Raw genomic sequence first — 20,673 nt, forward strand, 5'->3', positions numbered from 1 at the left:
GAATTTTCACATTCCACTTGATTGAAACCTCTATCACTTCTCGAATTTCTAGCAAACAGCAGTATTGCCCAATTTAGATTTGATTCCATCTACTATTAGCACTCTTGGTGACAATACCACCTAAAGATGTTAGAGCATAGATATCCAGCTGTTACCATAGAAACTCCACCAGCACTCTCAATTACCATGCCCCACATCTGTAGTTAGTCCATAGGTTAATCATCACAATTTATAGCACTATCACAGGCATCATTTAAGCTTATTGCTTGCCGGCTTATTGTGATAATCTTCTTACACTGTTTCAGAAGTAAACTAAAATGTGCTAGCATCGTAGCGGTGAACATTTGAATAGTACTCTAGAGGTTTTTTACTTTTAAAAAATATTGAATCATTTTTTCTTACCATAAACATTAATTGAAGGTAATCTGATAAAAACCCAATTTTAAACAACAGATACCGGCTATACAGGTGATTGGAAACACATTTCCTAACTGATTCAGATGTCACAACTGTGTCTTTTTAAAGAGAATGTATATAAGTTATGCCAAAGGAAAACTACATGAAAATATGTTCTGAAAATGAAAAATGAGACAATATTATAGCTAATTTTTGTTTTAGTTTATGAGAAAAATGTGAATGAAGAAATGTAGACATGCACAAAAGATACAAAGTAACAGCTTTGTAGGGTGTAGGTTTCATGAAAAGTATAATTGAGACTTCAGACTTATTTAACTGGTTTTGTTAAATAAGTAGGTTGTCGCTGCTTTTATCACAGCCATTAACTGTGCCATGTGACCTGTCGATCTGCTGCACTTTACTCGCTCTTCTACTCTTTGTATATTCTGTGACACTATATCCTAATATATAACATGAAATTTCTGTTGACAATAACGAGCATTCTGTAGCATGCATCTCTGTCTTACTCCCTCTTTTTTATGCTGATGCCATCTTTGTACTTCATAGTGTGCCATACATACTCATATACATTGCCATTCTTTGTTTAAAATGAAGGCCAGACAACTAAACCAACTTTAGTTTAAAAAAAAAAAAACATAAAAATTGGATGGAAAAGAAAAAGCTAAAAACAAAAACATTTGTCACAGAGGGAGGTCTAAATTTCTTTGGAGTTCGTTTTTAATTTTTCTGTGTTGATAGAAGCTAATGGTGACATATCTTTTCGTACAGTGTTTTGCATTCTGCTTCTCTGACATAGAAGCAGAGATGCTGGTTCTTGACAGAATGTGTTTTACAAAGCTGTAGCCCTTCTATAGGTTGTTGTTGGTTTTATCATCATCATTGTTTAATTCTTATTTGTTCGGTAGCAAGCATGTACCTTTGCAAATGTATGATATTCAGAGAACAACTTGAGGCAGACAATTCTCTCCTTGTGTTATTCGGATTCTAGATATCCAACTCAACTCAACAAGCTTGTTAACAAATTGAACTGGCTTACCAGCCCTTTTTTTTTTTTCTCTTTCTTTTTTTTTCTTTGAGACAGAGTTTCTCTAGGTAGATCTGGCTGTCCTGTAATTCACTCTGTGGGTCCGTCTGGCCTTAACTAAGAGATTCACCTGCCTCTGCCTCTGGGGTGCTGTGATTAAAGGTGTGTGCCACCATTTCCTGGCTCTCATTTTGTTTTTTACCTTAAAATTTTAGTGAGTTCATTTGCTTGTATTTTCTAAGTTGAAGGAGAATATTCATTTGTGACTTAATATTTGTGAGTATAATGTTAGCATTTATCTAGTTGTCAAAAATAATTTTCCATTCACTTGTGCTTTGTCACATTAGTAAAAATTATTTGAAACTGTATCTTATAAAATATTGTTTTATTAGTTCATAAAATGTTTACTTGTAAAAATTAACTATAGACTTGTTTTCAGAAATATACGTTTTTAAGACTACTTTCCTGTAGCTTTTAGAAATGATTCTTTAAACCTTTATAATAACATCAGAATTATGAGAGTTTTTCCTCTGAAATTTATTACATATCCCGTTCTCCACAGATAAACCATTAATGGTCGTTATTTTTAACTGCTTCTTATGACCTCTGCTGAAAGAAATAATGAATAAAAATCATCAGTTATTTCATAGAAATAATCATCTCATAAAGGTGACATCAAGCAAATTTTGTACTTAGAGAAATGAAGATGCTAAAATAGATCAGCTCCTTCAACTGGAAGATGCATGTGTTTTGCCTTCCTTGGTGTTCTGCCTCCTACTCATTTGAGGCTGTTTCATATTGTAACATATTCAACGTTTACAAGACTGTAGACAGGATGTAAGAGAAGCTGGACTGTCTTATTTCTCAATCTAAGGAGAAAAGTTTAGTGTTCATCCCTTTAATACCACTTAGCGTATGAACTAGTTTATCATTTGGGTAGTCATTAAATGCAACAGCACACAACTGGTGTTTTATTTAGAAAGGACCGTGGCATACCTTGCGTAGCCAGTGCTTTGTTTTCCATTGCTTTGCTGCTGCATTCGGGTTTCTCATGTTACGTGGACGTGAGCTATACATCCATCTTCGTGTCTTTTATTTTTAATGTGATTCTCAAGACCCTTCAGCTTGAATTATACAGTTCTTCCATCCACAAATATGGCTGAAAGTTGAACTTGACATGGATCAATATGATCTGGACTAAATATCTAAATGTGACTGATTATGTTAGCATCATGTCCACAGATCAATATTGAGTCTTATTATGAGCCTGACTCTATAATTGGGTTTGATCAATAAACTTTTGTCTCTTTTCCTTTGCAGATTTAGGGTTGTTCCACATAGGTTTTAGAAACTACACTTAGCTTGCATTTAGGACTCTTTTCTTGTGATGACCAGAAAGGGATTTATGTGTAAAGTTGAAAGAACAATGGGGATCATGTTTATAGTTGTGACAGAGTCCACTCCAGCCACTGACTGCTTAGTGCAGAGCTAATGTAGTAACACCCCAGCACTCCTTTTGGGATGTGTAGGGCCTTTTCTGTCTATATTTAGTAAATCGCATTGAAGACTTTGACAAAACACACCATTAATGAAAGCAATCATAAAAGCGTGCCTTTTGATAAACCCGCAGGGTCCACAGGCATTGAAAGATGCAATCTGTAAAGAACAATAAGTTTGAACCTTTGATTGAAGTGCCATTTGGGACGGGGGGCATTGTCTGCATATCTGCACAGACACGATGCTCGCTTTTTCATGTCTCTTAAACTTGAAGCCTGAGAGCGTTCAATGCCATTTCTGCATTGAAGTTGGTCCCATTAAAAGCTCCATACAAAAAGCAGACTGGAAGTGATCCAGCTGAAGCTGTGTGCTTATCTCTGCCCTAGTTTGCCATTTGGAAAGCAGGCTTCTGGCCATCATTGCCATTTCCTTTATGAATAGACCTGGGTTGTTTTCCGGTTACTTCTCTTTGCAAGGATATTCATAAAATACAACAACTCTTCAATCCTTGACCCCTATTTTTGGACATCATCTTACTATATAGCCAAGACTGGCCTAGGCTTGTCTATGTAGATCAGGCTGTCCTCAAACTCACAGAGACCCACCAGCCTCTGACTCCCAAGTACTATGATGCTGTGCACCAGCATGTCTAGCCCAACTTTCTTTAAAATTGGAAAATAACAATTGTTCTTCCAGTAAGTATAAGAATCCACTTTGAATAAAAGTTGGATTATGAGTCCAGGTAATGGCTCAACAGATAAAGTCATGCCGGGTGGTGGTGGCGCACGCCTTTAATCCCAGCACTCAGGAGGCAGAGGCAAGCGGATATCTGTGAGTTCGAGACCAGCCTGGTCTACAGAGCTAGTTCCAGGTCAGGCTCCAAAGCCCTTGATCGAAAAACCAAAAAAAAAAAGAAAAAAAAGAAAAAAAAAACAGATAAAGTCATTTGCAACCAAGCCTGATGACCTGGATTTGACTCTTGAAACCCACATCGTAGCAGAACCAAAAGAACCAAGTCCTGCATGTTGTTCTCTGACATCCATGTGTGCGCCATGACAAGCATACACTTGCACACGTAATAAATACATGCAGTTGAAAGTTTTTCTTTGAATGTACTCATTCTAAATGGTTTGTGGATTGTCCTCATGTCATTTGGGGGCTTCAGACTTTGCAATTCATATTAATATGATGTATTCTTTGCGAGTTGAAAGACAAAAGTGTGGTCCTCAATTATCATGAGGCCTAAATTTTGTGTTCCTCATAAACTATATTGTTAATTATTAAATCAGAAACATGAATGTACTGTAAGTGATCTTTTGAATTTACAGATGCAGAACGTTTTCAGAAACATGGGATGGATGAGTTTATTTCTGCTAGTCCTTGCAAACTTGACCATGCCTTCCTCTTCAGAATTCTCCAGAGACAGACTTTGGATCACAGACTGAATGATTCCTATTCCTGCTTGGTGGGTACAAATCTGTCTATCTGGTCACCTATAGGTTAGAATAAAAGATTTTCAGAAGTGAGAAATAGTTGCTGTAAAACAACATTTTATTCCTGACTCATTTAATCACTGTAGTTGGCGTTAGGGAATAAAGAATTCCAATCGATTGCTTCTCAATTTGAAAATTATACACTTGAAGACCACTGCTGTGCCACTCAATAGATGGGAGAATAGCCTGGAATAGATGCTGAACTCTAGTGGCCCCAGACAATGCCGACTGGAAAGGAGAATACTTTAAATAAAGACAGACGGAAAGCCTTTGTCATAGGAGTCACCAATACCTGCACAGACACTTTAAAGCTTATGTCCTATTCAGCAGATATTGCTATCTTGCTCTTGTCTCTTTGATTCCTAGGATAACATAAGTGACAGGGGAAGAAATGGAAAAAGTAACAATATGATGGGATATACAAAACAGGACAGCTTTCATTTCATCCAGCCCTCCAGAGATAATTTGAATTGTGAGAGAGGCAGAGGCATTGAGGGGCAAGGGACAGAGGGCTAAAGACAGAGAGATGATTTAAATAGCTAACTGCTACCTGGTTTGAGATGAACATAAATTTTGATGTTATAATTTATAGTTTCCCTGATACCACATAGTCAGGGAATTAAAGTTATAGCTTAACTACAATTTATTATTGGAAATGATATTTTCTGTCACTAATTGACTCTCATGGATACCGAGCCTAATAACTTTGTAAAATAAATTATACTCTTTTAGAAGTCCTAACTCAGACAGTTTGTTCTCAAGTCTTTGGAGATATCCAGTAGACATGAGGAAACAAACCAACAGCTATACCTACATTGGCAATTCATTAATTTGTCTATGAGTCTAAGAAAAGAACTGGGATTAGTGGCAAACCTCTTTAATTGCAGCAGTTGAAAAGCAGAGGCAGACAGATTTTTCAGATCTCTATGAGTTCAAGACCATCCTTGTCTATACAAAGAGTTTCAGGCCAGCCAGGGCTAAATAATGAGGCTTGGTCTTAAAAAATAAAGGAGGGAAGTAAGTTCGAGAGGGAGGGAGGGACAGAGGATTGGAGGAAGGGAGCAAAGGAAGAAGGGAGGAAAAATGTTACCCTCTATCTTGTATACACTGAAAACGAAATATGGTGTGATTAGAAACATTGCTTGGGATAGAGTGGACCTAGTTGTCAATCAAGACTCACTAAGTGATTTTCTGTGTGGTCTTGGACAATTCTATTCCCATTTCTGATGTAAGTTTCTTATATCAGACAGTTCTAAATACTAGAAACCAGTGACTGTGTGGAACTGGTCCACTGTGACTTTCCTGCCTCCACGTGGGGTTGAGTTGACATCTCTTATTTATCTTTGTTAATCCATTTTCCTGTAATACCCTAACCCCTCTTCCTTAATAGTTACTCTGTTTCCTTCAAAAGCTCCTTTCTTATCTTTACCATTTAATCTAATTCCTGTAAATGAGTTTGTTATGGTGTTGTTTGAAGCTGCTCTACCCAAGTCCTACCCTCCAGCATTAACCAAACTGGCTGCTTGCTTTCTGCCCTACTCTTACAACAAGCGTGTTACTTCAGAAGAACAAGAAACCACTACTGGAAAACCTTAACTCTTATGATCACAGAAGGACAGACTGTGAAAAATATTCCAGGCATAAGCATGCAAATGTGTGTCACTGGTGGACTTACTGAAATTTTCTCTCTAGTTCATATTATAAAATGCTTTCAGTGAACGGTCAGTTTTGGTGCTAGTGTCTACCTTGTTGTTCTTTTTATATATACATGCGTGTATTATTGTTTTTAATTGAGCTATACATTTTCCCCACTTCCCTCCCTTTCCTCCCCACCCCCCATGCCACCTTATTCTCTTTTTAACTGACTCCTAAATAAATCAGAGTTTAGGGAACATCACTTGTTGTGACTGACGAATGTAAACAAATCCTCTGAATAGAATTTGACTACTTTTGAGTAGCAGCAGAGAAGAGCAGTGTGCTGCACATTGTCTCAGAGATATTAGATTGTCAGTGTCTCGAGTCACTTCCAAAACTGATGATCAACAAAGCAAACGCTAAGAGACACTCTGCTGCTGCTGCTGCTACTTGCAATGCCTAAATGTGCATACAGGAAAACAAATCTTAGCCGGGAAAAACGTGTCTTTTTCTTTTCTCTTGCAGGGGTGGTTTAGCCCTGGCCAAGTGTTTGTGTTAGATGAATACTGTGCCCGCTATGGTGTGCGAGGCTGTCACAGGCATCTCTGCTACCTTACAGAACTGATGGAACATTCAGAAAACGGTGCTGTCATTGACCCCACCCTGCTCCATTACAGCTTTGCATTCTGTGCCTCTCACGTGCACGGCAACAGGTATTTTGACTTGCAAATACTCGGTGAAATGTATAGGGTTGCCTGGAAGATGGGGAGAACGTGCTTGGCCATTATCACCTAGTAACAGGCTGTAAATAGCAGGTACTTCTTAGGGGGAAAAAAACTCACACAAAGGAAAAATGTACATCAATATGCTGTTGATTTAGGTGAGCTGCACTTTATGTTTCTTTTTGCTGGCGAAACCACTTGAAAGAGAGAGAGAGAGAGACAGAGAACATATCCATGAGAGTGCAAGTTGTCTTTTCTTCTCCAGGGCCACCTGGTTCTGTATAGCTCAAGTGTCCGGGTGATTCCTATTGTCATGCATGTGCGTGCCTGGGGAGGATTTCCTGCAGGATGATGCAGACCTAAAGACCTTTTCTTAGCCGTTATGGAATAAACTTTCAATGCTAAAGCAGGATCAGATACCATACTCAGGCTAAGATTCTGCCCAACCCCTTCCCTAGCTTCCATTTCTGGAGCTAGTATTTTGCATTAGGATTCTAAGCCACTGAACTCACCTCTTCTTTTACTAAGACAGAAGAAAGAATCACCTAGTGTAACCCTCTATAGTTCAGTACCTCTGGGCTTGAAAACTCAACTATGACTCTGTCCCCTGAAAATTATCTACAGATTACCTTTGTTAAGGCTCCCCCTATAACTGAGGTCCATATAGTCTAACCCTTCTGATTTTAATTATTTTCTATCTTGTGTATCTGCAGTTTCCTTTCCTTTCTTTGCAGAAACCTGGCTAAGTTTCAGGTTATTTGCAGCATGACCTAATGGCCAAGGAATTCAAAAGTCAGAACATCCTTCTTCAAATAGATAATTAATAACCAAGAAACTTGGATGAATTTCATCATGTTTTTCAGAGTTCCCACCTTCAGAGAAGCAAAGTCATAAATCATAGCTGGAAATGAAGCATATTAGTAAATGTAGAACACTTAAAAGCTATTACATTAGTATTTTTAAAAAATTGACTCATATTGTCTGAAGTACTGTTATGTCAGCTACAAGGTTCTTTGTTACTAACAGTTGACACCTGGAATGTTCTCCTAATGCCTTCAACCTCCTATGTGGAAAGTAAACTCTAGGATTTCATCAAACCTCTCTCACCATTGCCCTGGTTAGTTTCTTCTTCTTCTGGCCTCACCTTCCTTGGTTCTCCAGTTATTTGTGCTTTCAGGCATCCACTCATTCATTCATTCATTCATTCATTCATTCATTTGTTCATTTCAACTATCCTTTCGCTAATACTTCCTGATCCTCCAGATTCCTAAGTGTGGTTCCCAATCCTGGACTCTTCTTTTGAAGATTCCTGTTGTTGTTGTTGTTGTTAGCCCACATCTTTCCCACTTCTGCTTCTTCCACTGTGGCCTCTATATGTTGGGCAATCCCCACCTACTTATTCTACAAAGCTACAGGATTCTACAAACATTTAGCATCTGGAATGTTCTAGTAATGCTGTCAACCTTCCAAATCTAAAATTAAATGTAGGATTTTATCAAACCAGCTTTTGGACAAACTCTTGTAGTTTCTATAAGAGCTAGTAATACTCCTGATACAAAATAAATGTTTAATAAATATTCAGTACAAGAAGGAATTCATTGTTTGTCGCAGTATCTCTTCTATTAATGGACTCTTTTTTTTTTGCTTTGTTTTGTTTTGTTTTGTTATTTAATGGACTCTTGACATCTACCTTAGCATTTTTATTTTCTCCCTTTGGCCCAATTTGTTGTCACTTTCAATATTTTGTCCATATATTACCACACAAGTTTCTCCACTTTTAATTTGTAATTATCAGTCCTAATTCCAGCCTTTTATTCTCTCTCTCTCTTAGCCTTTTATTAGTGATCCATCAATCACCTTCAAAATTAAAGGTTAACTTTTAACCATATATGGCCCCAAAGCTCTTAGTAATTTCCATTCTATTATTAAATTAAAAATAGATTCTGAGCCCTGCTACCAATGTTTTCCCATCATTGCCACATTCTGTCTTACAAATTTTACTTACATATAGTCTTATCCCATATAACCTGTTAATTTTCATGTGATATTTTGCTTTCTTTTGGTCCTAAAACTCTTGTAAGATACAATGGACACAGTGAAACTTAGTTGAAATCACTACTGCTGCCATCCCACAGTCCACAATAAAATCAAGTTGATCTTAGTCTTGGGATGTTTTCACTTGTCATTGGGCCCATGCTTGCTTGAGTAGTAGGAAAATGTTGCCAATTGTAGTTAATTTTTGTGGTTGTTTTAGATTCTCCCATTTCTCCAAAGGGAACCCTCTGTTCCGTACATTTGGGGTTAGAGAGCTGGTTCAGGGACACGGATGGCTCTTCTTTGACAGCAAGTGTCAAGAGCCCTTTACCTGGAGCCACTTATCTCCTAGCTGATGCAGTGCCTCCTGGGTCCTGGGCTTTGGGTGAGAAACATCCCAGTGTGGGGCAGATGCACCGGGAGCCGGAAACATTTCCTTGAAACAAACCCAGTGACAATTACATGATCAGATTGCTTTAGTCATTGATGCTAAAAGGTAGAACTAAATTGCAAACACTGACGGAGAAATTCAACTAATGAGCCCCCAAATTTTGTGTGTCTGAGACATATTTTAGTGTAACACTTCTGAAGCACCCAGGAGTGCTTGCCCCTGCCTGAGAGGAGACCGGATTTGAATTCTAGGTTGCTATAGTTACCTTTAGTCTGCAAAATATTGCTCTCTTCATAATGATAAGGTAATTTTATGAGCGAAGTTGGCACTTATTAAGAAATAGATTTAGTATATATTTCAGTGGGGTGGGGGTGAGTTATCAGGAGAGGAGAGAGAGGCATGTCAGAGAACAGTAGCACACACCCTAGAGGGGATGTGGTCTTCTAGGATCCTGTGACTTTGTCATTGGGTTTGCTTTCCCATTCTCTCTGCTTCTGTGATTGCTGCCCCCACACTGAGATGTTTGTCATTGAACGCCCAGGACCCAGGAAGCACTGCAACAGCTAGGGGATAAGTGGCTAGTAAGTGTGTTTATATGTCCCCTGCATAGTTTACATTATTCCCCCATTAAACCCACTTTTTAAAAAGTTAAAATATACACAGTAAGTTAGTGTCTGATTCAACATGTGGGTGGATGCAACTTAAAAAAGAGAAAAGAGGAAGTGGAGTTTGAAGGAGATTCATACTTCAGCTTAGGACAGACGTCATCGAAAATACGCCAAGAGTTGTGGCATTTCCTGTGATGTTTGCAGTCCAAGAACTGCCATTCAGGAACGTCCTTACTCCATGATCAAAGAATAAAAGGGCCCAAACATGTCTACTGGAATCCTGACTCTGAAATTTGTAGACTCAACTAGGTTGGAAAACTACTTTACCTCCTGGAATTCTGGAGTTCTTAGGTATGAAAGGAGGGAACGGTAATATCAAGACACTGGATGAATATAGAGACTCTTTATCAGTATCAGCTGCTATTTGTCTGGTGTGCGGTCCTAACACCCACCTCCCGGTCCAGGAAGATGTAAGCCATGAGGAAGGAGAAAATGCAGAAAGCCTGTAGTCCAGCCGCTCTACCTTCTACTAAACAGAAATATTGCAGTGTGCGTGTGCTTACACTGCTAATATCTTTGCTAATAGAGTACTCTGTTGTAACCACTCCCTTCTTGAGAATGTGCCCCGGTGCTGCATGTCTCCCGTGTTTGTCTACATCGACGTTTTGTGCAGAGAGATGCCAGTGTCAAATCCCTACTTTTCTGCAATCTACCACCATTCATTTGGCTGATTCTTTTTACATCTGTCAAGATCCGCAGAGAGTCGTTTTGTTCATTGCCTGAAAACCACCTCTGACAAAAAAAATTTGAAAGGGAAGAAGGCTCGCCTTTTGTTGTTAGCTGGAGTGAAGGACGGCAGCGGCGGCCGCCGCGTCTGGAGTGAGTTTTTTTCAGGGAGCACATCCCATCAAGGAGCGCTGAGCTGCTGGGTGTGCGCATTCTGTGGGCTGCATCTTCTCTGAATAGCTCTCTGAAATCTGAAAGAATAGAGGTAAACAGAAAAGGCTTGGCTGGTACCGACACAGGAAAACAGAAAGAAAAAAAGAAGAAAGAAAAAGTGAGTCAAGGACAGAAAGGGACCCACTCTGGCAGGAAGATAACCACACACACCCATGAATAACACAGCCTCTCACAATGACGGTTCCACGGAGGGCTGGCAGCTAGGTGAAAAGAGATGCAAGAAACAATGCATCCGAAGGGCAAAGTTCGAGGCTGATATGTGTGCTTATAGGGCTTGATTTTGTAAGGCACATCAGGGGTGGAGAAATGAAAGCTGCGACGTAAAATGGCTTTTATGTCCCAGTTTAATGTAAGACCTACAATATAGTAGTCCCCCATTCTTCTTTCTTTGGTAAAGCCACCTGGGATCTGCTACGTGATTATCAAAGGAGAGTTCTGATGTACTGGCTTGCAAGTAGGAGGTAGAAGTGTGCAATGTGACTGTAGCATGTATAAAAATCACCCTCTTTTTCCTGTGGCTTCTAGATCATAGCACAGGATGGGAGAAAACCTTACTGGGCACCTGTCAGATCATCATATTTTGGCACTTTTTTCTGTATGGATGCTAACATTCCCCTTGTTTATACCTCTCCACTCTTATTTTAGAGATAGGAATACATATTTTAGTAAAACAGATAATGAATTAAGGACGTCTTAAGGGTTTTCATTACTGCCTCTTACTCTAGGCTTAGGTATACAGCTTAAAGAAATGATATTTTAATACCATAATCCCAGCATGTTAGAGGAGGAGACAGGAGGACCAGAAATTCAAGATCATCTTATATGACTAGCTTGATGCCAGCCAAGTCTACATGAGACCCTGTCAAAAGAAATTCAGATGTAAATATCACCAAAATTTTAAGTTCAGAGGCTCATTTCCAGGAAGTCTGAAACCAAATAAACTACCTTCAGTGGCTGATTTCAGCCAGCATATTAAATGCACAGAGCTGAAGGGTAAAATGAGTCAGTGCCTTTCAGCTATGAATCATGTGATGTCTTTTCTGTATTTTGATAAAATATAGAACATCCCTAAATCTGCTCTGGTCACACATTCTAAATATTATCTTTACTTGTCCAACTTAGCTCAACATGATACAAGGTAAATATGCACTCATAACACAAGAGAAAACTAACACTGGGAGAGGAGAGACTTGATATGACCTAATAACACTGACATGGGAAACAAAACATTTGTGTTCTTGCTTCCAACTCTTCTACTTACTAGCTGTTTGACTTTGAACAACTAGTCCTAATCTTTGTGAGCCACAACTCTTTACCCGTTCCTTTACCTATGACTAAGAACATTAATGCTGCCTACCTCCTTTGGTTCCTAAATAGAGCAAATAAAGCTATGTGAACAATTTGTTCATAATCAGACATTGTCTAAGTATCATGTTGTGACCTTTTTTTTTATGTACTGTGTAAGTTTTCTACCCCTTATAAAAAACAATTGGGACAACAAGTCTTTCTGGTTTCAAATGTTTTTGAATTTGAAAGTGTTTGTATAAATTTTACTGCTCGAACACCCCAGCTGTGACTGAGCAATGCTGATAGAAAAGTTTTGGATTTCAGACTTTTTTTCATTAAGGATGCTCAACCTGAATCAGGTGCATGGGCTTCTGCTGGTCTTGTTTTAGAAGCACTGAGTGCTCAGGTGAATGTTGAGCTCCATAGTGGGTGGAGTATTCCATAAACAAGCTTCCAGCCGGAATCATTTTCTGGAATCTTGTAGTGCCCTTTCACCATGTTGCTTGGAACCATTGTAGGCCTAATGGAAGACTAACAGAAGCATAGGCTAAAGCTGGAGGAAGGAATCCTATTGTCAAGTAGGCAGGGAGACAGATTACATCTTGAAAAACAGTTACTGAGGTCACGTGATCAGTTTCCTCTGTTTTCTGGTCATGTTAAGCAACTTTGGGATTTTTTCTAAAGCACCAAATAAGGAGCCACAGAGGAAGAGAGGCAAGAAAAGGGTGTTTTAATATTTATGGGATACATCAGGTCAGCCTCAGACAGAAACAAGATGTATATTGCTAACCCAGAACTACAGCATTGGTTTTAACTTTTCCTTCATCCTTATCTGCCATGGAAGCTGCTGACCCACAACCACTCACTATCCATCTCCTAAGGAGTACAACCCAACATAGGTAGCAGCCTATTCAGAGTTTGCCAACTGGAGTCCAGCGCTGTGCACCATCTCTTTAATCTATTACCTCTGGTTCTAGTGAAGAGCTCTCCAGTATCCAATAGGTCAGCAGCGTATCTCCCTTCATCTTAGGTGAGGTGACATCATGCATTTGTGACAATTCGTCTAGAAATTCGTCTAGACAGTTCGTCTAGAAATCCCTGGGCATCCTGTTTATGTGTTGTTGCTTATTTAGTTGTTGGTTTGCATTTTCAAATTCGCATGGGGTAAAGCCCACTCTGCAATCAAAATTCTAAAAATGATTCAAAAGTTGCTTTTTTACCTTGTCGTAGTTAGGGCAAGCAGTGGTTCATGTCTTCTAGCCCTTACCAAATTCTGCCTGTTAGATCTGCGGAGTTATGACCATGGCATGTGGAAACCTGCTATTGCTACTACACTTTCTTTAATTTCTGTTCATTTTGCTTTGCATAGTTTGAAGGCATTTTATTAGACACAGTCAAGGTTGAAATTCTTTGGTCTTCCTGTGAACATTAGTACTTGGTGACCCATACCATAAGGAGTATTGATTTGTGAAATGTATTTAGACTATTATTGTCACTTTCTTTTTGTATTTGTCTCATATGTCTCATACCTTTTGAATTTTCTTTAGTCTTGAATTTTAGTGTGTGATGCAACACTAAAATAATTTCTGATTTAGGTTTTTAGTGTGATTAATATTTTAGTCAGTTCAGTCCCTTTACTATTAACATGCATATACTAATGAAAATAAATTGACTTTTACTGTTTTGTTCTAGGTTTTTTTTTTGGGGGGTCATACTTTGGAACACCTTCTTCCTTTGGCTCACTGAGGTCATCATCTCTATTGTATATTTTACGACAGTTGTATTTGAATATTTACCAGGTACACAGCTGAACATTTAAAGCTGCATACAAACCCAGCTCAGACCCCTTAAGTCTTCACTACCTTCCTTGATTGTGATTTGACATCATCTGGTTGAGTGTGGTGTGACATTCAGATTGGCTGTGTGAATCTCGGAGAGAACGTCCTTAAAATGAGACAGACTAAAATCTCATGCAATAGCCAACTTTATTCCGAGCATCAGACAGTTTATATTCTTGGGATTAAAGATCACATGAACAAGGTTCACACGAGTTTAGGCTGCATGCAGTCTTGAGGACAAACCATGCATAGGAGCAGATGATGTGTAATCTGAAGTAACCCCACTCCTGCTCACTACTCCTGGGAGGGGCACGAAAGCACAGTCTAGAAACAACCCATGTTATGGATAAACATGGTTACCAGGCTCTTCTTTATTTGGACTTTTCTCACAAGGTCTCAGAAATCTCACGCAGCTTCTTTCATGGACCATGTTTGGACAGTTTGGCACATCCCAAACCATTTTTCTTTTTAACAACACTGAGTCAAAATAATAGCTAAATACTTTAATTGATTCAATTGAGTGACTTTATGGTACATAAAAATGGCCCAAACCACATAACAAGGTGGCTGTCGTTTTAAGTGCAGAATTTTATATTAAAAAGAATGTGACTGTTACATATAAAATTAAAAATAATCATAACAAATTATAAAGGCCACTGTTAATACTATTACATTAAAATTGATTATTTCAAACACTACAGGTCAGACTGCAAGGCAAGTCCTTTCTTTTAAAAAAGCAACTTTACGCTGAGTGGTGATGGTGCATGCCTTTAATTCCAGTCATTGGGAAGCAGAGGCAAGTGGATCTTGGTGAGTCTGAGGCCAGCCTGGTCTACAGAGCAAGTTCCAGGACAGTCAGGAATACACACAAAGAAACCCTGTCTCAAAAACTAAAAAAGAAAGAAAGAGTGAGGAGAGAGAGAGAGAGAGAGAGAGAGAGAGAGAGAGAGAGAGAGAAAAGAAAGAAAGAAAGAAAGAAAGAAAGAAAGAAAGAAAGAAAGAAAGAAAGAAAGAAATTTTACAGTGTATCAAATACTCAAGTATGTCATATGTTTAACTTAGCAGTATACATACACCAGAGACTTTTCCCAAGGGAAAAAAAATACATGATTTAAGAACACACAGCACAAAACTAGTTATTAAAGTGTGATTTATGATAGCTAAATTAGAGGAAAAACTTCCAAATTAATGCTAGAAGAAAATTATGTGGATATGCCATTTGATGAAATAGTCTTCCAATAGAAAGATATATTAGAATATTTAAGTTATCTACTAAGCTCATTAAAATAATAAAATTGAAACATATATAGCTATTGATTTATAGAAAGAAAACTACAATGGTACTTCCAGTTGTTTCTCGTTGGCATTTTATAAGAATTTTTTTTATTCTGTATTATTTTCCTGAATTCCTTGTCTCCAATGTCTATAAAGTTTTTTGTTTAAAACATATATTTTAAAATACAATATTAAATATGAGGGAATCAGTGATATATAGCTATATAGATAGGTGATAGATTATAAATAAATATTGAAGAACTCTATGTGGAGATCTCAATTCTATTTTTAAATTAAATATCTTTTGACATTTCGTTTCTCTTGCATTCTAGAGTTGCTTACAACAGTCATCTTAGTTTGAATTGCTCTAAAAAATTTTGTTTCTTTGTGTGTTCCCAAGAGAAACTAGCTATCAAATACCTCTTTGTATTTGGCACACAACCTAGAAACAACACCATCCAGTTTTGTGACCTTATAAACTGAAATTTCTGCTTACGCTGCAGAAGTGTCTACTCATGTGCAAAATCTCCAAGAAATCAAAATGTACCACAAAATGCAAAGAAAGGATCCTAAGAGAGGGTATCATAAACCATAAAAGAGTTGGGTGGGGTACTAAGAAGGGTTGGAGAGAGGAAAGAGAAGGTGCAAATAATGTGATTATATTTTAATTTCAAAAATAAAAAAAATTTTAAAAAGAGTAAGAGTGAACATCATTTCAAAATCTCATCTTTTCAAAATTTTTTCATAGAACATCTGTTTCTCCCAATGAGAAGGCGTGGATATAAGTAATTTCCTCCGTGTATTCACAACGAGAGAAGAGGGAACAGCACTGTTTCTGTAGCATGTCCTCGCCCAGATGTTAGCTCATTCTGACTGACACAGAGGCCGTGACACTGGCTGGGAAACAAAGAAGAGGGGCTCTTGTTTTCCAGTCATCGTCCCCCATTTCTGTTCTCGCACCGTGACTTCCTCTCCTTTCCATTCTGTTCACAAATGGATATTGGTGGGAAATACACGAAGTGCAAAGTGGCTTTACCTGCTGTGCTGCAGGCAGAATTGACAATCAGAAATACCACCCTCCAGGTGGCTCTCCTCTTGTCATGCTCTCTAGGGGAAACGGGGATGTCAGACATTCCTCAGAGGAGAAGAAAGGAGACAAGAAGCCCAGAAGATGCTCAGAGCTCCCTACCCTGTAGCATTTGCCTCCTCATTACTTGCAAATAAGCTCTTTTTACATTTGTTTTTAAATAAATAAATATATATATATATATATTTTACATCTCAGCCACAGTTTCACTCCCTTCTCTGCTCCCCCAGTCCTTTGCCTCCAGTTCGGTAAAAACCAAGACAAAAAAAACTTAACCAAAGAGTAGAGGGAGTTTGAAAGAAGTCTACAACATCGATAAAATCTGTCTGGTTCTATTCAGTGTCACTTTTGGCTCGTTCATCCATACTTCCAGAGCATTCTGTCCCTGTACATGCCTAGAGATCTGGGGTTCAGTTAGCCCCCAAGTGTCTAGAGACTGTCCAGCTGATAAAAGCCGGAAAGTCACTATAACAGCTACAGTAGTTTTCAGTAAGAGAGCATGAGCTCGTAGACTCTAGGTGGTGACTTTTAAGGAAAAAGTAGGGGAAACCTGTTGTTTACTCTTTTGGCTCTTTGAGAGCCCACAACCTAACTCTCCAATAATCACAAGGAGGCTTATTCCTTCTTATGAATGCCCAGGCTTAGTTTGGCTTATTTCTAGGCAGCTTTTCTTATATTGTCCCATCTATCTTTTGCCTTTTGGCTTTTACCTTTCCCTATTTCTCCATATCTTTTATTTCCTTCTTTTTCCATCTGGCTTTATGGCTAGGTTACTGATTGCTGGCCTCTTTCTCTCTCCTTTTCCCAATTCTCAATCTTCTCCTAGATTTCTTCTCCTATTTATTCTCTCTGTCTGACAGTCCTGCCTATCCTTTCTCCTGCCTTGTTATTGGCCAGTTAGCTCCTTATTAGCCCAATCAGGTATTTTAGACAGGCAAAATAACATAGCTTCACAGAGTTAAACAGATGCAACATAAAGGATACAACATATCTTTGCATCTTTAAACAAATATTCCACAGCCTAAACACATGTAACCCATCTTAACTAATATTCTACAACCGATACCCTTAGTTAAGTAATCTTTAGAAGTGCCACTTAAAGTTCAGTGGATTCTGTTGCTAGCAGACATCTCAGATTCTTAATACAGTTTTACTGTGAATTTCAGGGAAGGCAGCATAATCTGTGTTGTTGAGAGGATGCTTGGGTTGTTTATCCTGTGATCCTAGAGCTTCTCCAGAGATCATTGTTCTTTTGTCCTTTACAGCATGATTTGGAAAATACAAACAGCAAACCATCTGTGCTCAATTTTATACACACAAAAAAATGGTTCTTAGACATGCTAAAATTATTTTTCATTGGTATCATGGACTTCTGAAAATTCTTAGACTATTAAAAAGAAATCTTGAATATATAAACCATAAATTCTTCAAGCACAGAAAGTGTCACTATGCCTTTTGTCCATATCCTAGCATTTAAGTAGACTCTTAACTTTCTTTTCTACTCAAACACTGAATGCTAAAACCCATTTTTGTACCATTACCTCTGATTTTTTTTAAGTAGAGGTTATTTAACATTTTCCTTTATAGGGACTTATTTCTTACTTGTTTTCTATTAGACAATAGAAAGTTGGATAAATAATATTGTTTAACTTTCTTTTCTGTATTATGTTTTTCTAGTCAACTTTATCACATTTTATACTAACTGCTGGTAAAACTATTAATCAAAACGAGAAGTCCATCGTATCTAACTTTTTTCCACTTTTAATAACTGTGGTGAGACAGTTTTCTTGGTAATAAACCTCCATTTTGGAGGGAGAGCTTGTTGGGACTGAGAAGGTAAAAAGGGAGGTCAAAACATTCCATCCTGCAGAGAAGCTCATTAACCTCAGGGAATTAACAACACAAAAGCTTCAGGAGGTTCCTGAACCTGGGCAGATATGCTACTAGGTCTCTCTCAGTCCTCAAGCTTATATAAGCCAAAAGGATTGACGAGAGATAGTCTCAGACAAGCTCAGCTGTTTAGAAGAGGCTTAGAACAGCTGAGCCTCCAGAAAGAAACAGACCAGCCAAGCAGCCTGGAAGCAACACATTGGCTGAGGTGCCTGGAAGAGGCTCAGATCATCTGAGCTGACTGAAAGAGTTTCCAGCATTGTTGAGCCGCATGTGAAGTTGTGCCGTGTAGTCTATATTTCCAGCTTGTATGAGCTGTCACCCATGCTGATGTGGCTTTTTGGTGCCTTTGACTATCTTTGGGTTATGTCTGCTACTGTAAGTAACCCCTTCCCAACATTGCTGTAAATAACCACATAAAACTTTATTGGTTCACCAAGCTGGACTTCAGTGGTGTCCTTACTTTGCTCTGTTGTTAGCTCTGTCTCAGGTGAAGTTTGTTTATGACTCATCAAGGAAAAGGTCACACAACACCTCAATCTGCCATCTTGGCCAATACTACAAGTTAAAAATACCTTAATCCATAGAAGAATTAAAATTACTATATAGCCCTTGTCTTGGTTATGGTTTCTCTTGCTGCTACAAAACACTGTGGCCAAAAAGCAAGTTGGAGAGGAAAGGGTTTATTGGACTTACACTTCAGCATTGCTGTTCATCACTGAAGGAGGTCAGGACAGGAACTAAAACAGGGCAAGGTTCCGGAGGCAGGAGCTGATGCCAAAGACATGGAGGGGAGCTGCTAACTGGCTTCCCATGGCTTGCTCAGCCCACCTTCTTGTAAAAGCCAGGACCAATAGCCTAAGGATGCCACCACCCACCATGGATTGGATCCTCCCCCACTGGCCATTAAGTGAGAAAATGCCTTACAGTTGGGTCTCATGGAGGCCTTTCCTCAACTGAGTCTCTTTCCTCTGATGATGACTCTATGTCAGGTTCACACACACACACACACACACACACACACACACAACCAACTACTCAATACAGCCCTCAGGAGTAATTTTAATGGATCTTCATCTCAAATAAAATGCACTTTTCCTGCATGTGTGCAGATACCATATGCAAATAATCATGTGTATATGTAGATGCATATGTATATATGATCGTCTCTCTAAAATTAAAACATGATGTATAATCACTTGGGCATCAGTGACAGAATGTTTTAGTATATGAGTTATGTTTTTTTAATAATCTTTGAAATATGAACATATACCACCATATTCATTGTTTAGCTGCTTAATAATACAAGGAGGGCCTCCCTGTTATAAGTAGTTTGACTTCATCTATACGTAAAAAGATTCCCACTTCCAATCGGTGTTTAGACTTGGCGACTCGAGCTTCTTTCACAGAGCACCCTGTTTTTATGGAAATCTCATTACTTCAATTGCTACAAGTCCAAAAAGAACAAAAATGAGGATATTTAATCTCAATCCACGAGGGCACATTTTCTTCTCAGTAGAACTGCTTCACTATTTGTCAGCCATAGAGTTAAACCCCAGGTAACAGCCAGGTGGAGGAAATTGTTCATTTATGTTAGAATTTTAAATAACTACATTTTGCCAATCTTTTTATCAATGGAAAAAGGATGTTAATATTTTTTTTCTTTTATACCTGAGGAGAAGAATTATCTTCTTGAGATTTTAAAGTAAATCAGTTTGAGGCTAACGAAAATGACAACTAAACACTAGGGATTTTCTGCTACGTCTAAACAGATGTTTCCTCTGTTAGAGTGCTTTTTTTCTACCCAAGTACTTCAGCTACAACCCGTGCTCCTGGTTACCTTTTACCAAACTTCCCATCCTTTATACTGCTCTGGGATACATGTATGGCAGGTAACTTTAACGCCGCTAATACTACTGAGGAATGGTAAGCGTTTACCTGTCTTTAGATGGGAAACACGGTTTCTGTGCTGTCTTACCTCAGACAGTAGCTGTTCTCACTTCCTGAGTGGTATTCCTTTGTTTCATTACTATGTTTGCTTGGAACATACACACTGTCTCAACCAGCATGTCAGATACCAGAGATAGAGCAAGAAAGAGACAAAGAATAAATAATTTGTAATTACTTCGCAATACCAACTGGCCTTCCGCACAATGACCAGCGATAAAGAATGGAAAGGAGGAAAAAGCAGGCTGTGAAAACAGGAAGTGACTCATCGCAGATGGTGAGACTAGTTAAGAGGATGGAGTGGGAGGACTGGCAAGTAAGGGAGGGGAGCAGTGACCGTGTTGCAGATGAATAGAAAGGCCCTGGCTTGTGAACCGTGTCATCATTTACAGCGTATCAAGCCAAGAGAGATGTGATCAGATCCACTTTTGAAGGCACTCACAGTAGCATGCTGCTCATACTTGACAAAGACGGAGTGGGATGAGCAAACCTGAAGGGCTAGTGCAATGGTCGAGGAGAACTGGTCATGGGTAGCCCTACAAGAGAAGTGGAAAAAGAAGCAAAGGGA

General features: G+C 38.7%; 1 protein-coding gene across 5 annotated transcripts in view; it reads left to right on the plus strand.

Moving 5' to 3' along the window:
- Cadps2 (calcium dependent secretion activator 2) overlaps positions 1-20,673 on the plus strand; it is a 533,470-nt gene that overhangs the window by 374,522 nt on the left and 138,275 nt on the right. For all 5 annotated transcript variants that reach the window (XM_050145948.1, XM_050145944.1, XM_050145945.1 and 2 more), the window contains exons 12-13: positions 4,267-4,403; positions 6,592-6,779. In XM_050145948.1, coding sequence (XP_050001905.1) covers positions 4,267-4,403; positions 6,592-6,779 — 325 coding nt within the window. The remainder of the gene's footprint in view (positions 1-4,266; positions 4,404-6,591; positions 6,780-20,673) is intronic.

The sequence above is a fragment of the Alexandromys fortis genome, unplaced genomic scaffold (genome assembly GCF_014885135.2).
Source record: "Alexandromys fortis isolate MF-2015 unplaced genomic scaffold, M_Fortis_MF-2015_v1.1 scaffold_34, whole genome shotgun sequence".
Taxonomy (NCBI): Eukaryota; Metazoa; Chordata; class Mammalia; order Rodentia; family Cricetidae; genus Alexandromys; species Alexandromys fortis.